Source organism: Pan paniscus, chromosome 16 (assembly GCF_029289425.2).
Source record: "Pan paniscus chromosome 16, NHGRI_mPanPan1-v2.0_pri, whole genome shotgun sequence".
Classification (NCBI taxonomy): Eukaryota; Metazoa; Chordata; class Mammalia; order Primates; family Hominidae; genus Pan; species Pan paniscus.
Window position 1 is genome coordinate 37648724 of NC_073265.2, and position 15583 is coordinate 37664306.

The window sequence follows — 15583 nt, forward strand, 5'->3', positions numbered from 1 at the left end:
CTATTTGTTGAACAAAAATGTAGTTGTTTGTGCAAGTTTAAACATTTCACAAGGCCAGCTGAGTTCATTTCAACCCTACTTACAAAATAATTATTGGCAAATGAAATGGGCTGAGGGGGTAGAGACAAGATATTTTCAAGCTTCTGAGAGATTTACAAAGCCAAGTTCTTCAACTATTGAAAGTGAAATTGAAAGGTCACAGACAATTGAAAGGTACAGGTTTAAATCTCAGGATTAAAAAGAGTTCCAACAAGAGGAATATTTACAATGGAACAATGAGGAAAATGTTTTGTTACAGTCAGAAACATGGAAAATATGCTGTTCAAAATTGTTGGCTCAGGAATAAATAAAATCCAGACTTGGACTATTAAAAATATCAAAGTGATCCACTGTGTGCCAACTCCATTTTCTCCTGTAGTTTGTTATAAAGAAAATCCGTTATTGAATATAATGCAGTTCTGGTTAAATTATCAAAGACATTTTCCATATGCAAACTGTTGTTTACCATATGCTATATATTCTTTGATAACAATTTTAATACACCTCTATCACATGGTTCCATAGGTGCAGCGTTAGAAGGAAATTTTGAGTTATATTTTAATCTCTTACCCAAGGTACAAACCCCCTTTGTAACAGCCATTCAGCTCATTCTGTTGAGCACCTATTATAAACAAAATTAAGAGATACAAAAATACCTTTAAGATGTTAATGGCCTGTTAGGTGGAAGAAAGCATCTTTGTCCAATGGTTGCCATTAAGCCTAGACTGAAACTCTTCTATCTTGTGACAGGGAGCTCACCACAATGCAAGGAAACCCATTCTTTCAGTGAGTAGCTCTATAATTGGGACCGTGTGTATTAAACTGGGGCTGACATCAGCTGACCCTGGTTTTGTCTTCCGGAATAGTATGAGCCAAATCTACTCCATTTTTTTCAGCTGAGCTCTTCAAAGATTTTTTGAGAGCACTTTCCTGTGTCCTACCTAGTTTCTCCGCCCCCCACCTTCATGCAATCTTATTTCCTCTTATTTTCACTACCACGAAATGCTTTCCTGCCCTTAGGAATTTAAAAAATTATTTCATATCGACGGATTGAGCCTAACAGCTAAATACTCAATATTGCACTTAAAATAAAACAGACTTTAAAAATTATGACATTAAGAAACCAAAAGTTACAGCAATGGGATACAGTCTGGGATTATCCCTTTGTAATTAGATGAGCATTGACTAACGAAAGATGTTTAGGGGAAAAAAAAAATGGAACAGAACACCTAAGGCTTGCCAAAACTGTGTATATTTGAGAGGGGGGGCATGATAAATCTATTATAATGAAATTCATGTGCTCTAAGACAATGACTGAACTTGGTATTTAAGACTATTTAAAAGTCACAAGATGAATTAGGTCATGTTTCAGAAATGACTCTACAATCTAAATTTCTCACAAGCAAGTCAGGTTAATGACACCAGACTCTGCTACTTGCAATGGATAAAACAAGGATCGACTCATACGTTAAATTTTCTTCTAGTGGTTATACATTTGGTACTTTCATAAGCCATAAGTAAGAGACCCAGGATAATTTAAATCCAGGAGACTTTATTTAGCCTCCGGAATGGCCCCTCCAACCCCAAATCCATGCAAGAACACAAAGCCAAGGGGTAAACTAAAAAAAAGAAGAGATTGTTTTATTGTGACATTTATGACATTGACCCCTTGTTGACAGGAATGACCGAGGGTAATCTTGGCATATTGCACATGCTGTGATGAAGGATGCACTGGTGATCCTCTGGCCACTGAGGCTGTTTCCTGGTCCTCCCAGACCTCTATGCACGTGTGGGCCAGTCACAGAAATTTCATTACCACTTGGTGTATACATTTAACAAGTCTTTGGTCTTAATAAGCACCATTACAAACCCTCACATTAAGGGCATTATTATTCTAGTTTATAAATGTTTCAATGATAAAAAATAGCACGATTACAGTATACACACACTTAATTTACATGTAATGTATTATACTCATAACTGAGATAAGCTACTGAACTAACTTTGGTTGATTGAAATTAATGAAGTATTGGAACTGAATACTTGTAATTTGGTTTCTAAGTTGTGTACATATTACAGTGCATTTATAAATCTAGTTTGAAAATTTACTAGCACCAAATAGGTACCATAAATGGACAACGTAGTACTTGTATTTGGAGAAGCAAAGTTTACAAATTTGCAAAAAACAGAGTAGTCCATCAATTGAAAGCACATTCCTGTACATTTGCTGGAAGGATGGCATGTCAGCATAAATGGCCAACCCCCAATGGAAATACACGTCCCAGTTTTCAAGAATCAACACATATGACAAGGTAGCTTAGCTACACACATGAGAAGCCTGAGAAAGTGGTTGTTTTGAACTAGGGTAGTCACCTGTACCTTGCTTTGGTAATACAAAGAATAGTGCTTATTTATACAAATTTACTTGGTGAAAGATTGTACCTATGATATGATGATTCTGATTGGGGGAAAATATAGGTCTACCTATCTATATTTGTTTTTCTTTTAATTATTTGGTCTCTGGATGGTGAATTAATGAAGCAAAACCTGGATTTTCATCTTCAGATTATCACCCAGTTCACCACTGAGGTAGTCTTTGTCATATTTGTCTTCTAGTTGGTTAAGTTCTTTCTTTTTATAAAGTGGAGTACTACTGATTTGTAATGAATAGGTTCCAGCCACTGGCTTCTTCTTTGTGAAGTGGAGGTAGCTGATCCCTTCCTTTTGGTTGATTTTAAAGAAGCCATCTTCATTTCCAGATTCGATCAAGTATCTGTTGTGATTCGTCAGAGTTGTAAGAGCTGGAAGGAGTTCTAGGATTCGAACCTTGTTACTGACGTGGGAAATATTGAAAGCAAAGATGGCTGTCTTCTCAACATCCCAACTTGCAAGACTCACATTGGCTTCTGTCTCAGACTGATCCTGGAAAGACACATGGCAATGTACATATGCCACTTAGCTCTCATATTAAATAAAAAATGACTCAAATTTCACACTAATACAATTTTCTGCCTTATGCTGCATACACAATATTGAAAGCATTTTGTTTAGACCACAAATGTATTAAATTGGCACATATTTGTAATATTTGAAAATATTAACTGATGTCAGGAAGAAAGGCAGGTTGAAATCATTTGTATCTGGAGGTCTCAAAGTGTAGTCCCTGAACAAGCCGCATCAGCATCACCTGGGAATCTGTTAGAAATGCAAATTCTCGGCATCACCCCAGAACTACTGAATCAGAAACCCTGGGGATGTCTCCCAACAATCAATTTTAACAAGACCTAGTAGGTGATTCAGATGCATGCTAAAGTTTGAGAACCACTGTTTTAATAGATTATGTTCTTTCCAAAGACTTATCTCATTTCTTAAACGACAGCAGATGGGTTGCAGCACCAATACGAAGAACCAGACTATTTCAATTTGATTCATTGACGCAAAACCATCTTCTCCTAAGGACACACCTATGAGCCTACTTCCTGACTGTGATGATCTGCTAATATTCAATGCTTTTCACCTGGCTTCTTACTTGCCTCTCTGGGACCACATGTGCTGGATTCTATGGGCCCAGAGCCAGAGGTCTGGGTGAATATCTGTGCACTTCTGAGTTGACTGAAAGGCTGCAGCAGCCGTAGGCAAAGGAAACCAGGCTGCTTCAGCTCCACGTTATTTTTGTCTACAATCCAAGTTCCCTCACACTCCACATGGCTCTTTTCAGTAGAGGAGCCTCTAGCTTTCAGAACTTGGCATCCCTATGTAGGGAGCACTATGTCACTTCGCTATTCTGCCCACTTGCTGTCCTGGATCTCAGACCTTATCCTTTCAGCAGACTTTGGGTGGGTATTTGACTTTTTTTTGGCGAGACAGAGGAAATGAGCAAGTATGTGAAAACCTTCAAATGGCCACTCCCGAAAAGCAGCAAGAAACTCCAGAAAGCCCCACAGCCTCTTGTAAAATACAGCCTAGAGCTCAGGGAATGTCTGGAGTTTCTCCCTGGGGAGCTTTTTCACACTTTGGAGCATCCTTGGAGGAAACCACAGGAATCTGGAAGGGCTTTCCACCACAGGAGACATCAGGAGAAACTAACTTCTGACCCACCTCGATATTGGAGGCATCAGTTTCGTTTGTGCTTCTCCGTTTCCTGCCCCGTTTGGGGTAGCCATTGATCTTACACTCATAACAAGCCTCTGGGGAGAGTGAATTGTCATCCATTTCACCACTGACAGGTGGCTCTGGGTTTCCTCGGCCCATGCCCATTCCAGAAACACAGTGCCTGCAGCAGAAGGGGAGCATAGATGTTTTTCATTAGAATGGGAAGACAAGGTAGGTGGTACAAGAGTTCTGGTGAAGCCTGTTCCTTGCAGTCGTGAGATACAGCCCTTGCTTGTCCACTGGAGGATCAGCTAGTTCTGAGAACTACATTGAGGTCCTCTGTTTGGCCTCTAATTCCCAGTTCCCTGAATGTATTGATTTCCTTCTACTGCCTATCAAGACCCTGTCTTGGATATTTATTTATCTCTTCATTCCCAAACCTAACATGGAAAGCATTTTGCAGTACTTATACTGGGGAGGAGACACAGAGTGGAAACAAGAGAATAGTAGATGAGGGAGGCCATGTAACTTGGGAGGCTAAATAAAAATGGCTTCTTTTTATGAAACAGGCTCCATGGGAGTGAGCAAGGTGTGAGACATCACTGTTGAGTTTCTTGCATTCTCCCACTTCCATCATTACTTTTTCTCACTCAAGCTTTGGAGCAATTGCTCCTATTCCTTGACGTTTCACTTTTGCTTATGCTACTGAGGATAAGAAGAAAGCTCTGGTTGATAATGAAGGTTAATTTAATAATAAACTATGAAGATATGCCGTATATAAAATGCATGTATCAGAGTTTGCCCAACTGTGGGAAACTGTTTCAAGTCATTCAAAACCACTAGGGCCACTGGCTCTGACTCATGTGAAGATGGATAAACAAACCCATGCCCAAGAGAGAATTCGTTCAGCTGTTTTTCTTTGCCTTTCAGTTATCAAAGCCAAGTTATGGAGGGAGGCTCGAATGTTTCACAAGTACCTTGTTTTGTTATTCTGCTTACTATTTCAGAGGCCACTTGGAATGTGTATTTATCAAGCTCCTCTTTCCAAATGTGTTGAAACATTTGAATGGTCCTTAAAAGAATCTTTATTCGGGGGCAGAGTCCATTCTAGTGATTCGGAGAGGCCAAAACTGTTTTAAATGGGTAGATTTCTAACAATGGGTCATAATATAGACCAAAAATTATTTATCTGTTTTTCTGTAATAGCTGATCTGCTCTTTAGAACTAATTTTCCTATATACCCTTAGGATTCAAAATATGTTGCCAATGAACAGAATATCTGTTGTATTTCAAAGCAGTTTATAGGTTCCTACTGTTTCCCCCAATCTTGCCAGAGTCCAATACATTTCCTTTCCTCTTTATCTTGCAACATGACATATGTAGAAACAATACAATGGATGAAGTGATAAATGCTCATCCTGTGGGTGTGTGCGCATGTGTATACATTCACACAATGATTAAATTATTAGGAGGTAAACTGCAAATTTGCAGGCTTTGGTTCCTTTCTCAGAACTCCTTTCCAGTATTTTCATATCCCGGGAGCACCACTTATAAGAAGTGTGACTACAAAATCCCACTGGCCAAAAGCCAGTTTAGAGTGTCACAATTTTTGCTGGGAAAAAATGGTTCTGGCATTAAACTATAAAGAATGAGTCTACTGAGAGCCAGACACAAACATCTGGGAATTTGTGTCCGATTGCTGGCATTCTGTGTGCTTCCCACGAAACATTCTTCTACCTACCCAGATCCAAAATGAATCACTTGATGTTTGTATGTCAAGAAATCAAAGACTGCTACATTAATAATTTGGTATAAGTGTGGATGTGTGTGGGGGGTGTGTGTGTACATGCATGTGGGGGAGTACATAATGTATATATATATTTAATGTGTATGTGTTCCTAATTAAAAAGTTAAAATGTGCACTTCCTCTCAGGATAGCTAAAACTAGGTGGACACCCGAGTCCAGATTAATTCAGCAGGAAAAAAGATCCAAACTTTGAAAACTTAACACTAAACTTTTAAATCACTGGGTAAAATAAAAATAGGCCTTCCCGGCCGGGTACAGTGGCTCTCGCCTGTAATCTCAGCACTTTGGGAGGTCAAGACGGGCAGATCACGAGGTCCGGAGATCGAGACCATCCTGGCTAACACGGTGAAACCCCATCTCTATTAAAAATACAAAAAATTAGCCGGGCGTGGTGGCGGGCACCTGTAGTCCCAGCTACTCCAGAGGCTGAGGCAGGAGAATCGCGTGAACCCGGGAGGCAGAGCTTGCAGTGAGCTGAGATTGCACCACTGCACTCCAGCCTGGGCGACAGAGCAAGACTCCGTCTAAAAAAAACAAAAGGCCTTCCCTGCCCCAACTCTCACACAGACACACCTATAATTTGGTGAAGTGTTTTTTTTGTTTTTCTTTTTTTAACCAGGAAAATACAGTAAGTGTTTCAATGCACCTTTGGTAAAATTTAATGTAAATTCAAGTCTGAAATGTAAAATATAATTTAAAACCCTAAATAATTTTCAACCCAAAGGGATGTCTTTGACTTATCCTAACAGGAGCTAGATACAAAGGCATTTTAAGTCCAGATAGAATCCTCCCTGCCCCAGGAGAAGAGTGGATCAGTCGTGTGCAGAGTGAGCCCAGTTCTGTCATGGGTTGGCAGAGAGGTGTGTTTACAGAGAGATGAATCACTTCCCAACAAGATGTGAAGATCAAGAGAATAAGATAGAGAAGTCATATAGCGAGATATTTACAATGTAGTTTCATTACTTTGTTTGACGTTTCCAGAAATCCAGATGCTTCCTTTCAAATAAAATAACCTAAAACTTTTGCCAAGCTAACTGGAATTAATTTTAGGATTACAAAAAGCATGGTTCTCCTCTGCTAGGACAGGTAATTTTGAGTTCAGTATACTTAATTATATTACGAATGAAAGAATCTCCAACCATGACCAGGAAGAGCACTGCTTACCCTTGGCCTATGCGGAAGTAACCAGGTGGACAGCCACACAGGTAACCGCCCTCGGTATTGGAACAGCCATAGCTGCAGGGGGCCTGCGCAGAGCCACATTCATTGATGTCTTGGCATCCTCCACTGAACTGTTCATACTGGAAGCCGGCGGGACACATGCACTTGTAGCTCCCCAGGGTGTTGTGACAGGAGGCTCCTCCGCAGATGTGAGCGCTGAGGCATTCGTTTTCATCTGCAGGCAAAATAAGAAGCGGCATGTGTGGCAGCAGCCAGAGATTTCTATTGAGGACATTGGATCTGGCCACTTGCTGCCGGCCAGCTGGCCCTCAGCTAGGCTCTCAGGAAGGTAAGACAGGCAGAGGTGGCTGGGTGGGGAGAGCAACAGCAGAGAAAGATGCGGGCATGGATGTGGCTTCTTGCTATGTTGTGAGTAAATGTGGAAGATGAAACATGGAAGATGAAGTCAAATGCACCAGGCAGAGGGCATTAGAGGATGGCATTCTGAGGACCAGCAGACTCCAGTTCTCATCAGAAGTCAACACTGGTATCTTCTGCTCCATGTAAACATCCGGTCATGAACCAACATGGTGCTGGTCCGTAGCTAAGATTTAGGGTTCAAGGGGGGAGGAAAGGAATCTTGCAGTTCTCTGCGTACTTGCTTCACAAGTGCCCAGCGAGGAGACAAATATCTCAAAAGCAGAGACCAACCATTTTCCCGCAGGCTGCTTTCCCTGTCCGCCTATTTCAGGATATGCTGATCTGGCAAAGGCTGATATCCTGCCCCAAGTGTCTGCCCCACGTGTCTGCCCCACTTGGACTTCCTTTTCAAAATTCTGCAAAAGCCCCCAGGTACCTGTTCTGGGAGATGAATAATGCCTTCTGGTATGTCTGCTCCCATCACCGAATCGGCCCCCTCCTTATTCAAACCAGCCTCCTGCCCAGAGTGTCTGAGCCCTGTCTAAAACTAAGTGTGGCTGGAAGAGATTTGGTGCAGACTTCACAAGCAGTAATTGGGGAAAACCCACAAGAGAGACAGAAGCTGCAGGGCTGGCTACCCACAGGGACCTGCCAAGTCTGATGCTAAGAAGCAGGAAAAAGAAATCTTACTTTAAAAAAATCAACTAGAAGGGGGGAAACCATGAGTTTCTCATTATTTCTGATTTATAATTTTTGGAAGTCTCTAATATATTTTTGTAGATCTGCCTTTGCAGGGCAGGTTGGAAAGTTGCTGGTAAGACATTTCTTAACTGCCATAGTCCATTTTCAGGCATACGTTCATTTGAATGTAGATAGATTGGCCTTCTCTTCACTTAGCGAATAACCACTTCCTATGGAAGAGAGGAAGGGGAAGGGAATGAATGTTTATTAGATACCTATTTTATGATAGATAGGATACAGGTATTGCCCATTCATTTCCTTAGCTTTCCTAACAATCCTGAGAAAGAGGTATTATATTCTCTGTTTTACAGCTGAAGAAAGTGAGGCTCAGAAAGCTCTTCCAAGATCTCACAGCCAGCAGCAGCGGGGCAGAAATTCACAGCCAGGTCTGTTGGACTGCAAAGGCCATCCATGTGCTTTCCTTTATACCACAGTGCCTCTCAAGAGACGCTCCACATTTAAGCTGGTGCTTCCTTTCTCCTGTAATTAGTTTACCTTCTTTGCTAAGGCAGATTCATTTATAAAGAAAAATAATGTTTCTCAAAAAATCTATTTTTTCTTTTTTTTTAAATTAGAAAACAGGTGGATAAAAGTGGTGGGGAAGGATGCTCACTTGTATATACTTAGTATATATTCACATTTCCTACCTGCCTGCCTGCCTGCCTTCCCTCCTTCCATGTCTCCTTCCCTCCTACCTTCTTTCCTTCTCTCCTTCCCTTCTTTCTTCCTTCCTTCCTTCCCTCCCCCCTCCCCTCCCCTCCCTCCTTTCCTTCCTTCCTTCATTATCTCCTCCCCTCCTTCCCTCCTCCCCTCCTTCCTTCTCTCTTTCCCTCCTTCCCTTCAGCTACAGGTCTTTGATCTTAACTGCCTGTCTGAAAATCTTTTGTATCCAAAGACCTTCAAGTCTTCATCCAAGGTCACTTAGGCTCCAGGGCTCTTAAAATAGAAATAATAATTTTATCTTTCTCATTCTTCCCTTTCTCTTTCTGTGCTCAACACGTTATCTGTGTTCTTTCTCCTTATTTTAAATTGAGGACAAACTGTGCAATAGAGAGCAACAGAAACCACTGGCACCAAGCTCCATGTCAAACAAAGAATGAAGAACGAAGCATATTTACTTCATTGGAGATAACACCCCTGGGCTGATGTCTTCTTGCTCCTCCAAGTCCATCCTCCATCCTCTCCACTTGCTCTTGGCCCCAGGTGGCTGATCTATGGAGCATGAGCAAGCTCTGCTCCCCTGTCCCTCACTTTTGGTTGGCCTCAGCCATCTGCTTCTTGCTGGGACCCTGACTAATAAAACCTGCAAGGCGTGGGTATATGAGGGGGAAGACTTGTCATTCTATAGCTTAGATTTATTCTGTGTTTTTTCCTCCAAAGAACAGAAGTAGGACCAATGGTGAGAAATTAGAGGGAGGAGAAATGATTTTTTTATACCAAAAAAAGACATTTCTAAGTATTAAAAGCTGTCTATACATAGATTGGGCTATCTTGGGAGAAAGTGGGTGCCCTTCAAGGTGGTATTTAAGCCAAACTGGGATAAGCAAGGAAGTTAGAGAAGGATTTATATATTAGGAAAGAGGGAAGGCTAGATCTCTAAGGTTCTTTTTAACTTTGAGCATCTATCTGTGTTACTACAACTATCAAGAGTTCTCCCCCTCTCCTTTCACATTCTTTTAAATTTTATTTTACATTTTCTCCCTTCCCTGAGAATTTAATAAAGTTTAAATTAAACTTGCTTATCTAGGTTGGAGAGGTAGGATGGAGTAGAGCACAGATTAAAATAAGAAATTGGCAAATATTCAGTGTTTACAGTTTGAAAACAGCATGTTTGTGCACTCGCCCTTTTTATCAATATACAAACACCACGATTTGGTTAACATGTTTTGCACTTTTCCTGACCTTTTTCATCCTCTGCACTCTGGAGCAAATGACTCCACAAGGAATTTTTTTACACTCCAAAATATTTGTTTTATTCTTCCAGTTGGTACTTAGATGGGTGAGGGTTTTGTTTGTTTTATAAAAAGAGACAATTCGAATTTTACCAAAATAGCATTAAAGTCTGAAAACTACTCCTTAAAAGTGGATTGAAACCCACCACTCTGTCCTCTAAAATCAAAGGTTTCAGCATCCAGCTTGCACTGTTCATGTTAGCTGTGGCCTTAAGGGAGTACCGATAGGAAACTTCACAAATGCAGGATGGGCTTTCTTTTACTCATTTTCTCTAGGGGAAAATGGGTCAACTCTATCTATCTGCAAGCTGAATTTTTGAAATTTACTTCTAGAAAGCAATGAAATTAGTGGCCCTCTTACCCCAAAGAGTGAACTTCCAGCCACCTGGGAGTGAGGATCCAGGGAGGGCTGGTCTAAGAGATCTGCTCTGTTTCTTGTGGTTCTGGGGAAGCTATTTTAGCCCAAGGCAATGCTCATCTAGATAACTCTAATTCTCAAGATTGATGAGAGCAATTTGGCATTTGGAGATATTAAGAACCCCAAACTTCTTCTGACTTCTAAATCAACTTGTTTTTTTAGAGTGTCCAGCCAGGAGATGATCTTCACGAGACCAGAGCAGAATCTCCAGGACACTAGTGCATGGCCTGGTCGCCTCTACCATCCTCAGACTGATGGTAGGAGGAGGAGGATAAGGTACAGGAGCGACATACCTTTCCTCTCTTATGTTTTTTTCACTTAGCTCCAGTGTTATTAAAATGACCTAAATAATGAGAACAGACAGGCTCATAAACTGGGTGTTGAATCAACAAAGTTCACTCTGGAAGTTCTGTGAACAATGTCAGAAACTGGTGATTAAAATCAAAGACCTCCCTGAGCTGCTAATGAACAAAGACATTTTTATTAAAACCAGATAGCTAGCCAGAGACTCACGCAGTCGAAACTCCTATAGCACAGGGGTCACTTCAGTCAACCCTACATGCCACTGCAAAACTGTCTTGTGTAGAATCAAACTAGATGACAGAGATGATTTTGATAAATGAAAACACACCAAATATGTCTTCATCTGCATGAAAGTGAACCACTGCAATGCAGAGCCTGCACCCAGGAAGCAGTAATTCTTTGAGTTTTTGCTAAGGAGGGCTCTGTACAGAATAATGTGGCAACTAGAACAGGTTACCAAAGCACCAAGCTTGCAGTGGCACTCCACAGACGCTTGCTGAATGAACATAAACAAGTGAATGTGACACTTGAAAGGCAGCTCTACGTCAGAAAGTTAAGAGTTGTGGGTTCTAGTTCCAAGCATGTCACAAAAGAACTGGACAAGGAAATATTACCGTCCCTTTCTGGACTTCTAGGTCCTTATCTGTAAAACAAAGTGCCTGAGCTAAGTGGCTTCTGGTATCCCTCCAAACTCACAATGTTTTGATTCTCTGATGTGCATTAAGAGTTATTTTCCCATGACATTGTAGAATCAAAGATGACATCATTTCAATTTAATGAGAGAGTCAGTAGATCTCCCTTAATTATCAAAAGAATTTAGCAATCTTGAAAAACAAAACAAAACAAAACAAAACAAAAACACACAAAAAAACACAACCTTGCTGTGTTTCCTGCTCGCGCTCTGTCTCAAAATGTGTAGAGCTGAACAGAACTACTTTGGCATCTTCAGGCCAAAAGCCACTCAAAATAGCCTTTGGCTGGCTGATATTTTTCAGTCATAAGTAAGATTTTTTGACCCCTGATATGAACATAACTCAAGTGTGGGCTGATGACTAGCAGTGCAGCGGGAGGGTGGAGGATATTGCGCTTCAAGAAATTCTGGGGGCATTTCATTTCAGATGCTCTCAAAGCACCCTCAATTATAATTTTTTTTCTTAGTTTGCTGTTTTGCAAAGACTGTTACTTACCTCGGGTTTCAACCAGGTTAGGGCAATTTTAAATGAGTATTTGTTGCTTCAATAACACGTTTACAGCTTCAGAAAGCAAGCAGTGTTTTGCTTCATAGGACCTGATAGCCATGCATCTTGAGAGTGAGGAAAAGTTACTTGCCAACACACTGGTTCCACTGGTAGTGCTGGAGGTAGCCCTGGGGGCAGCTGCACCTGTAGCCCCCAATGATGTTCTGGCAGCCATGCTGGCAGCGGTGGTTACCCTCACACTCGTCCACGTCTGAAAAAGAAGCAGAGCCATCATGATGCCAACTCAACATCTCTCTCTGAAGCCAGATGGATTCTAATAAGAAATCTGGCCCCTACACATCCTACACATTATTCTACCACCAAAAACTTCAAGAATATCTCTTCTGGAACTGCTGCTAAGTCCAAGGAGAAAATCATTCAGAGAGCCCTGGCAAAGTCTACAAATAAAAATTGTCAGGAAATTAGTGCAAAGCCCAAAGCACTCTCTGGGACAGCTCTGTAAGTTATAAGTTATTTGTGTTTGCTCTTTTTTTTTTTTATTTTTGGTGCCACAATTAGAAACCAAAACGTGTCAAAGCCACAGTCAACTTCTAAAAATATCATTTAAACTTCTAATTAAATGTCATCAGAAGAGCTATTCCTCATATGTTTAGTCCACATGGGGGAAATCCCTTTATGGCTCTGGACCCAGTGACCAGAAAATTAATGAATCAAAATCAAGTATATTTTTCTTGACTGAGTTATTCCCTATTAGGTTAAATTAAAAACTTAGCAGAAAAAGTCTTGATATACTTAGGAAAGGCATGTGTGTTAGACACAATCAAGCATGAAACAAAACACGACTCTCTAAGATACAGGACCTGTGCACACTATTTTAGCTGAGTGCCCCCCTGGGCTCAGATCTGCTATCTCATAGAGGCTGATGATGAAGGTGCCAATAGCCACACAGGCCACCTCCACAAGGATTCACCAGCTGGATCGCAGCTGAGGTCTCCACCCACCTTCACAGCTGGAGCCGGTCTGATCAAGTGAGAATCCCCGCTGGCATTCACAGGTGAAGCTTCCAGGAGTGTTCTGGCAAATGCCCTTAGACCCGCACAGATTGATGTCAGAGGTGCATTCATTGTTATCTATGAGAAGCAGTGGGGGCAAAGAGGGGTTAAAATTCCCCAAAGCTTTCTTTGTATCATTTAAAAGAAAATTAGAAGGATAACTCGGAAAAGGCCAAATAAGGCCAACAACTCTTCACATACATGTACAGGTGTGCTCACACATACATGCACTCATATATTTCTTTGAGCTTTTATTTTCTTATCCCAACAGCAGAGGAAATAGAAAATAATCCCTTTAAAGGATCGCTACAATCCATGTAGGATTTTTTCCTCTCCTACTCACCAATGCAGGACGTATGGTGTTGGGTAAATCCGGGAGGACATTTGCATGTGAAGCCGCCAATGGTGTTAACACATAGGAACTGGCAGTTGTGTTGCTTGGTTGCACACTCATCAAGATCTACAAGAAAATGCAAGAGAGGCATTTGAGTCAAGCCAACAAAACAGGATCAGGGAAGCTGACCCTATGAAGCAGCTCCACGTTTGATTTGGAGGTCTCAAATGACCCTGACTAGAAAGAAGCCACAGCAAAAGGCAAGGAGAGACACAGGGGGTAAAGATCTGAAAGATGAAACAAGGTGTCAATTTAGACCCTCCTCCCCTCAAAAAAATATAAACAGATCTTTAGGGGATCAAAGAAAACACAATTCTAATTGGAGAAATGCAGGAATTCCTCAACAAAGGAATTTCAAATAAATCATGACATTTTAAACAAATTTTTAAATGAAGTGAAAGATGAATGATTCTGCAAATTTTCCAGAGCTTTGAAAAAGATCTATTTAAGTTAAAACATAAAGAGAAATGTTGAAGCTGGAAATGAATTTGCTGGCTTAGTTCTCTTCTGTTTGCTGTTTTTAATCTACTCAAATGAAGTCGTCAAAAACAAAATCTGATTTCTTTAGTCGTGATTCTTCTTAGGATAAACCAAAATTGAGCAATCAGGAAGGAAACAAAGCAAAGGAAAAATTCATTTTAATAGCTAAAGGCACTTTCAATAAAACTGCCTCCAGGCCAAGCGTGGTGGCTCATGCCTGTATTCCCAGCACTTTGGGAGGCCAAGGCAGGCTGATCACTTTGAGCTCAGGAGTTTGAGACCAGCCTGGGCAACATGGCAAAACCTGTCTCTAGTGAAAATACAAAAATTAGCTGGGTGTGGTGGTGCGTGCATGTAATCCCAGCTACCTGGGAAGCAGAGGTTGCAGTGAGCTGAGATCGCACCACTGCACTCCAGCCTGGGCAACAGAGTGAAACTTCGTCTCAAAACAAAAACAAAAACAAAAACAAAAAACAAAAAACAAAAAAAACAAAAATCCAAAACTGACAACTGCCTGCAGTGTTTATCCAACACTGTTTCCCACATCTCAATAAAACCCTCTGCTTTGACCAGGCCTCTTTTCTCAGCGCCTCAACTTCTAAGTTGCATTCTCAACTCCAATGTTATTTCAAAATATCAAGAGATGAAATGTTGTGTTCTAGCTTCTAGCTAAATTTTAATGATAATTTTAAAATTGTCGCATATTCAGGAAAAAACATTAGTGACTTTATTTTATCACAAATTCAACCACTATGCCCTCACCATCTGCACAACTGCTTTGGAGCTGCAGATCAGTGCCAGCTTTGCCAGTGACTGCTTCCACTCCACAGGGCCAGTTCCTGGCTAGAGTAACATCTGGAGTGGACCTACACTGAGAGACCCTCCCGAGACCTGTCCTAGTTCCGGCCTCTCTTATAATGCAGCCTGTCCTGTGCTCTTTCCACTGCTGAGATCTTGACTGATATGCACTCTCTGTTCAGCTTTCTCAGAGCCTGTGGACTGGTTTCCCCTGTCTATGGCCCAAGGAGCTTGGCTGGAGCATCATGACACATTTGCTGAAGCTCACCTGCAACAGGTGAGGAAGATGACTCAGTGATTTCTCCTAACACCATTTCATGAGTACAACACATGAAGAACAGCAGCACTTGCTGCTCTTGCCTCCAAGAATGCCCTTCCTCCTCTTCTCCCCTCTAATCTGCATTCTACCCATCTCTCACTGGGGATGTGCTGCTCCCACAGCCACCCTTCTGGCCTCCTCCTTCTCAGTGACTGTGGTGCAACTATCTGCACTATTCATTTGATATTTAGTTATATATACCAAGTAAGTGGAAGAATTTGAACCTTATGGGAAAAAACAGGAAAAGGGACAAGTTGTGAGTAGACATGTAAAAATTACAGTTGCTCTTTGCACTCCTAAAGCCATAAAGAGAACTTTATTGATGCATTTTCATTTTTCATCTTTTAATTGCTGGAAAATTTTGAGAATTTTCTGCCCCCAGAGGTTAGAAAAAATGCTATAAATTTG

General features: G+C 41.2%; 1 protein-coding gene across 1 annotated transcript in view; it reads right to left on the minus strand.

Annotated features, from left to right (window-relative positions):
* Nucleotides 1-1654: 1654 nt before the first annotated feature.
* The window catches only part of FBN1 (fibrillin 1), a 234792-nt gene continuing 220863 nt past the window's right edge, over nucleotides 1655-15583 (minus strand). The window contains exons 60-65 of the mRNA XM_034938728.3: nucleotides 13528-13644; nucleotides 13134-13262; nucleotides 12263-12382; nucleotides 7103-7334; nucleotides 4138-4312; nucleotides 1655-2961 (exon numbers count right to left, since the gene is read on the minus strand). Of these exons, the coding sequence (XP_034794619.1) occupies nucleotides 2572-2961; nucleotides 4138-4312; nucleotides 7103-7334; nucleotides 12263-12382; nucleotides 13134-13262; nucleotides 13528-13644 (1163 nt within the window). The 3' untranslated portion in view covers nucleotides 1655-2571. The remainder of the gene's footprint in view (nucleotides 2962-4137; nucleotides 4313-7102; nucleotides 7335-12262; nucleotides 12383-13133; nucleotides 13263-13527; nucleotides 13645-15583) is intronic.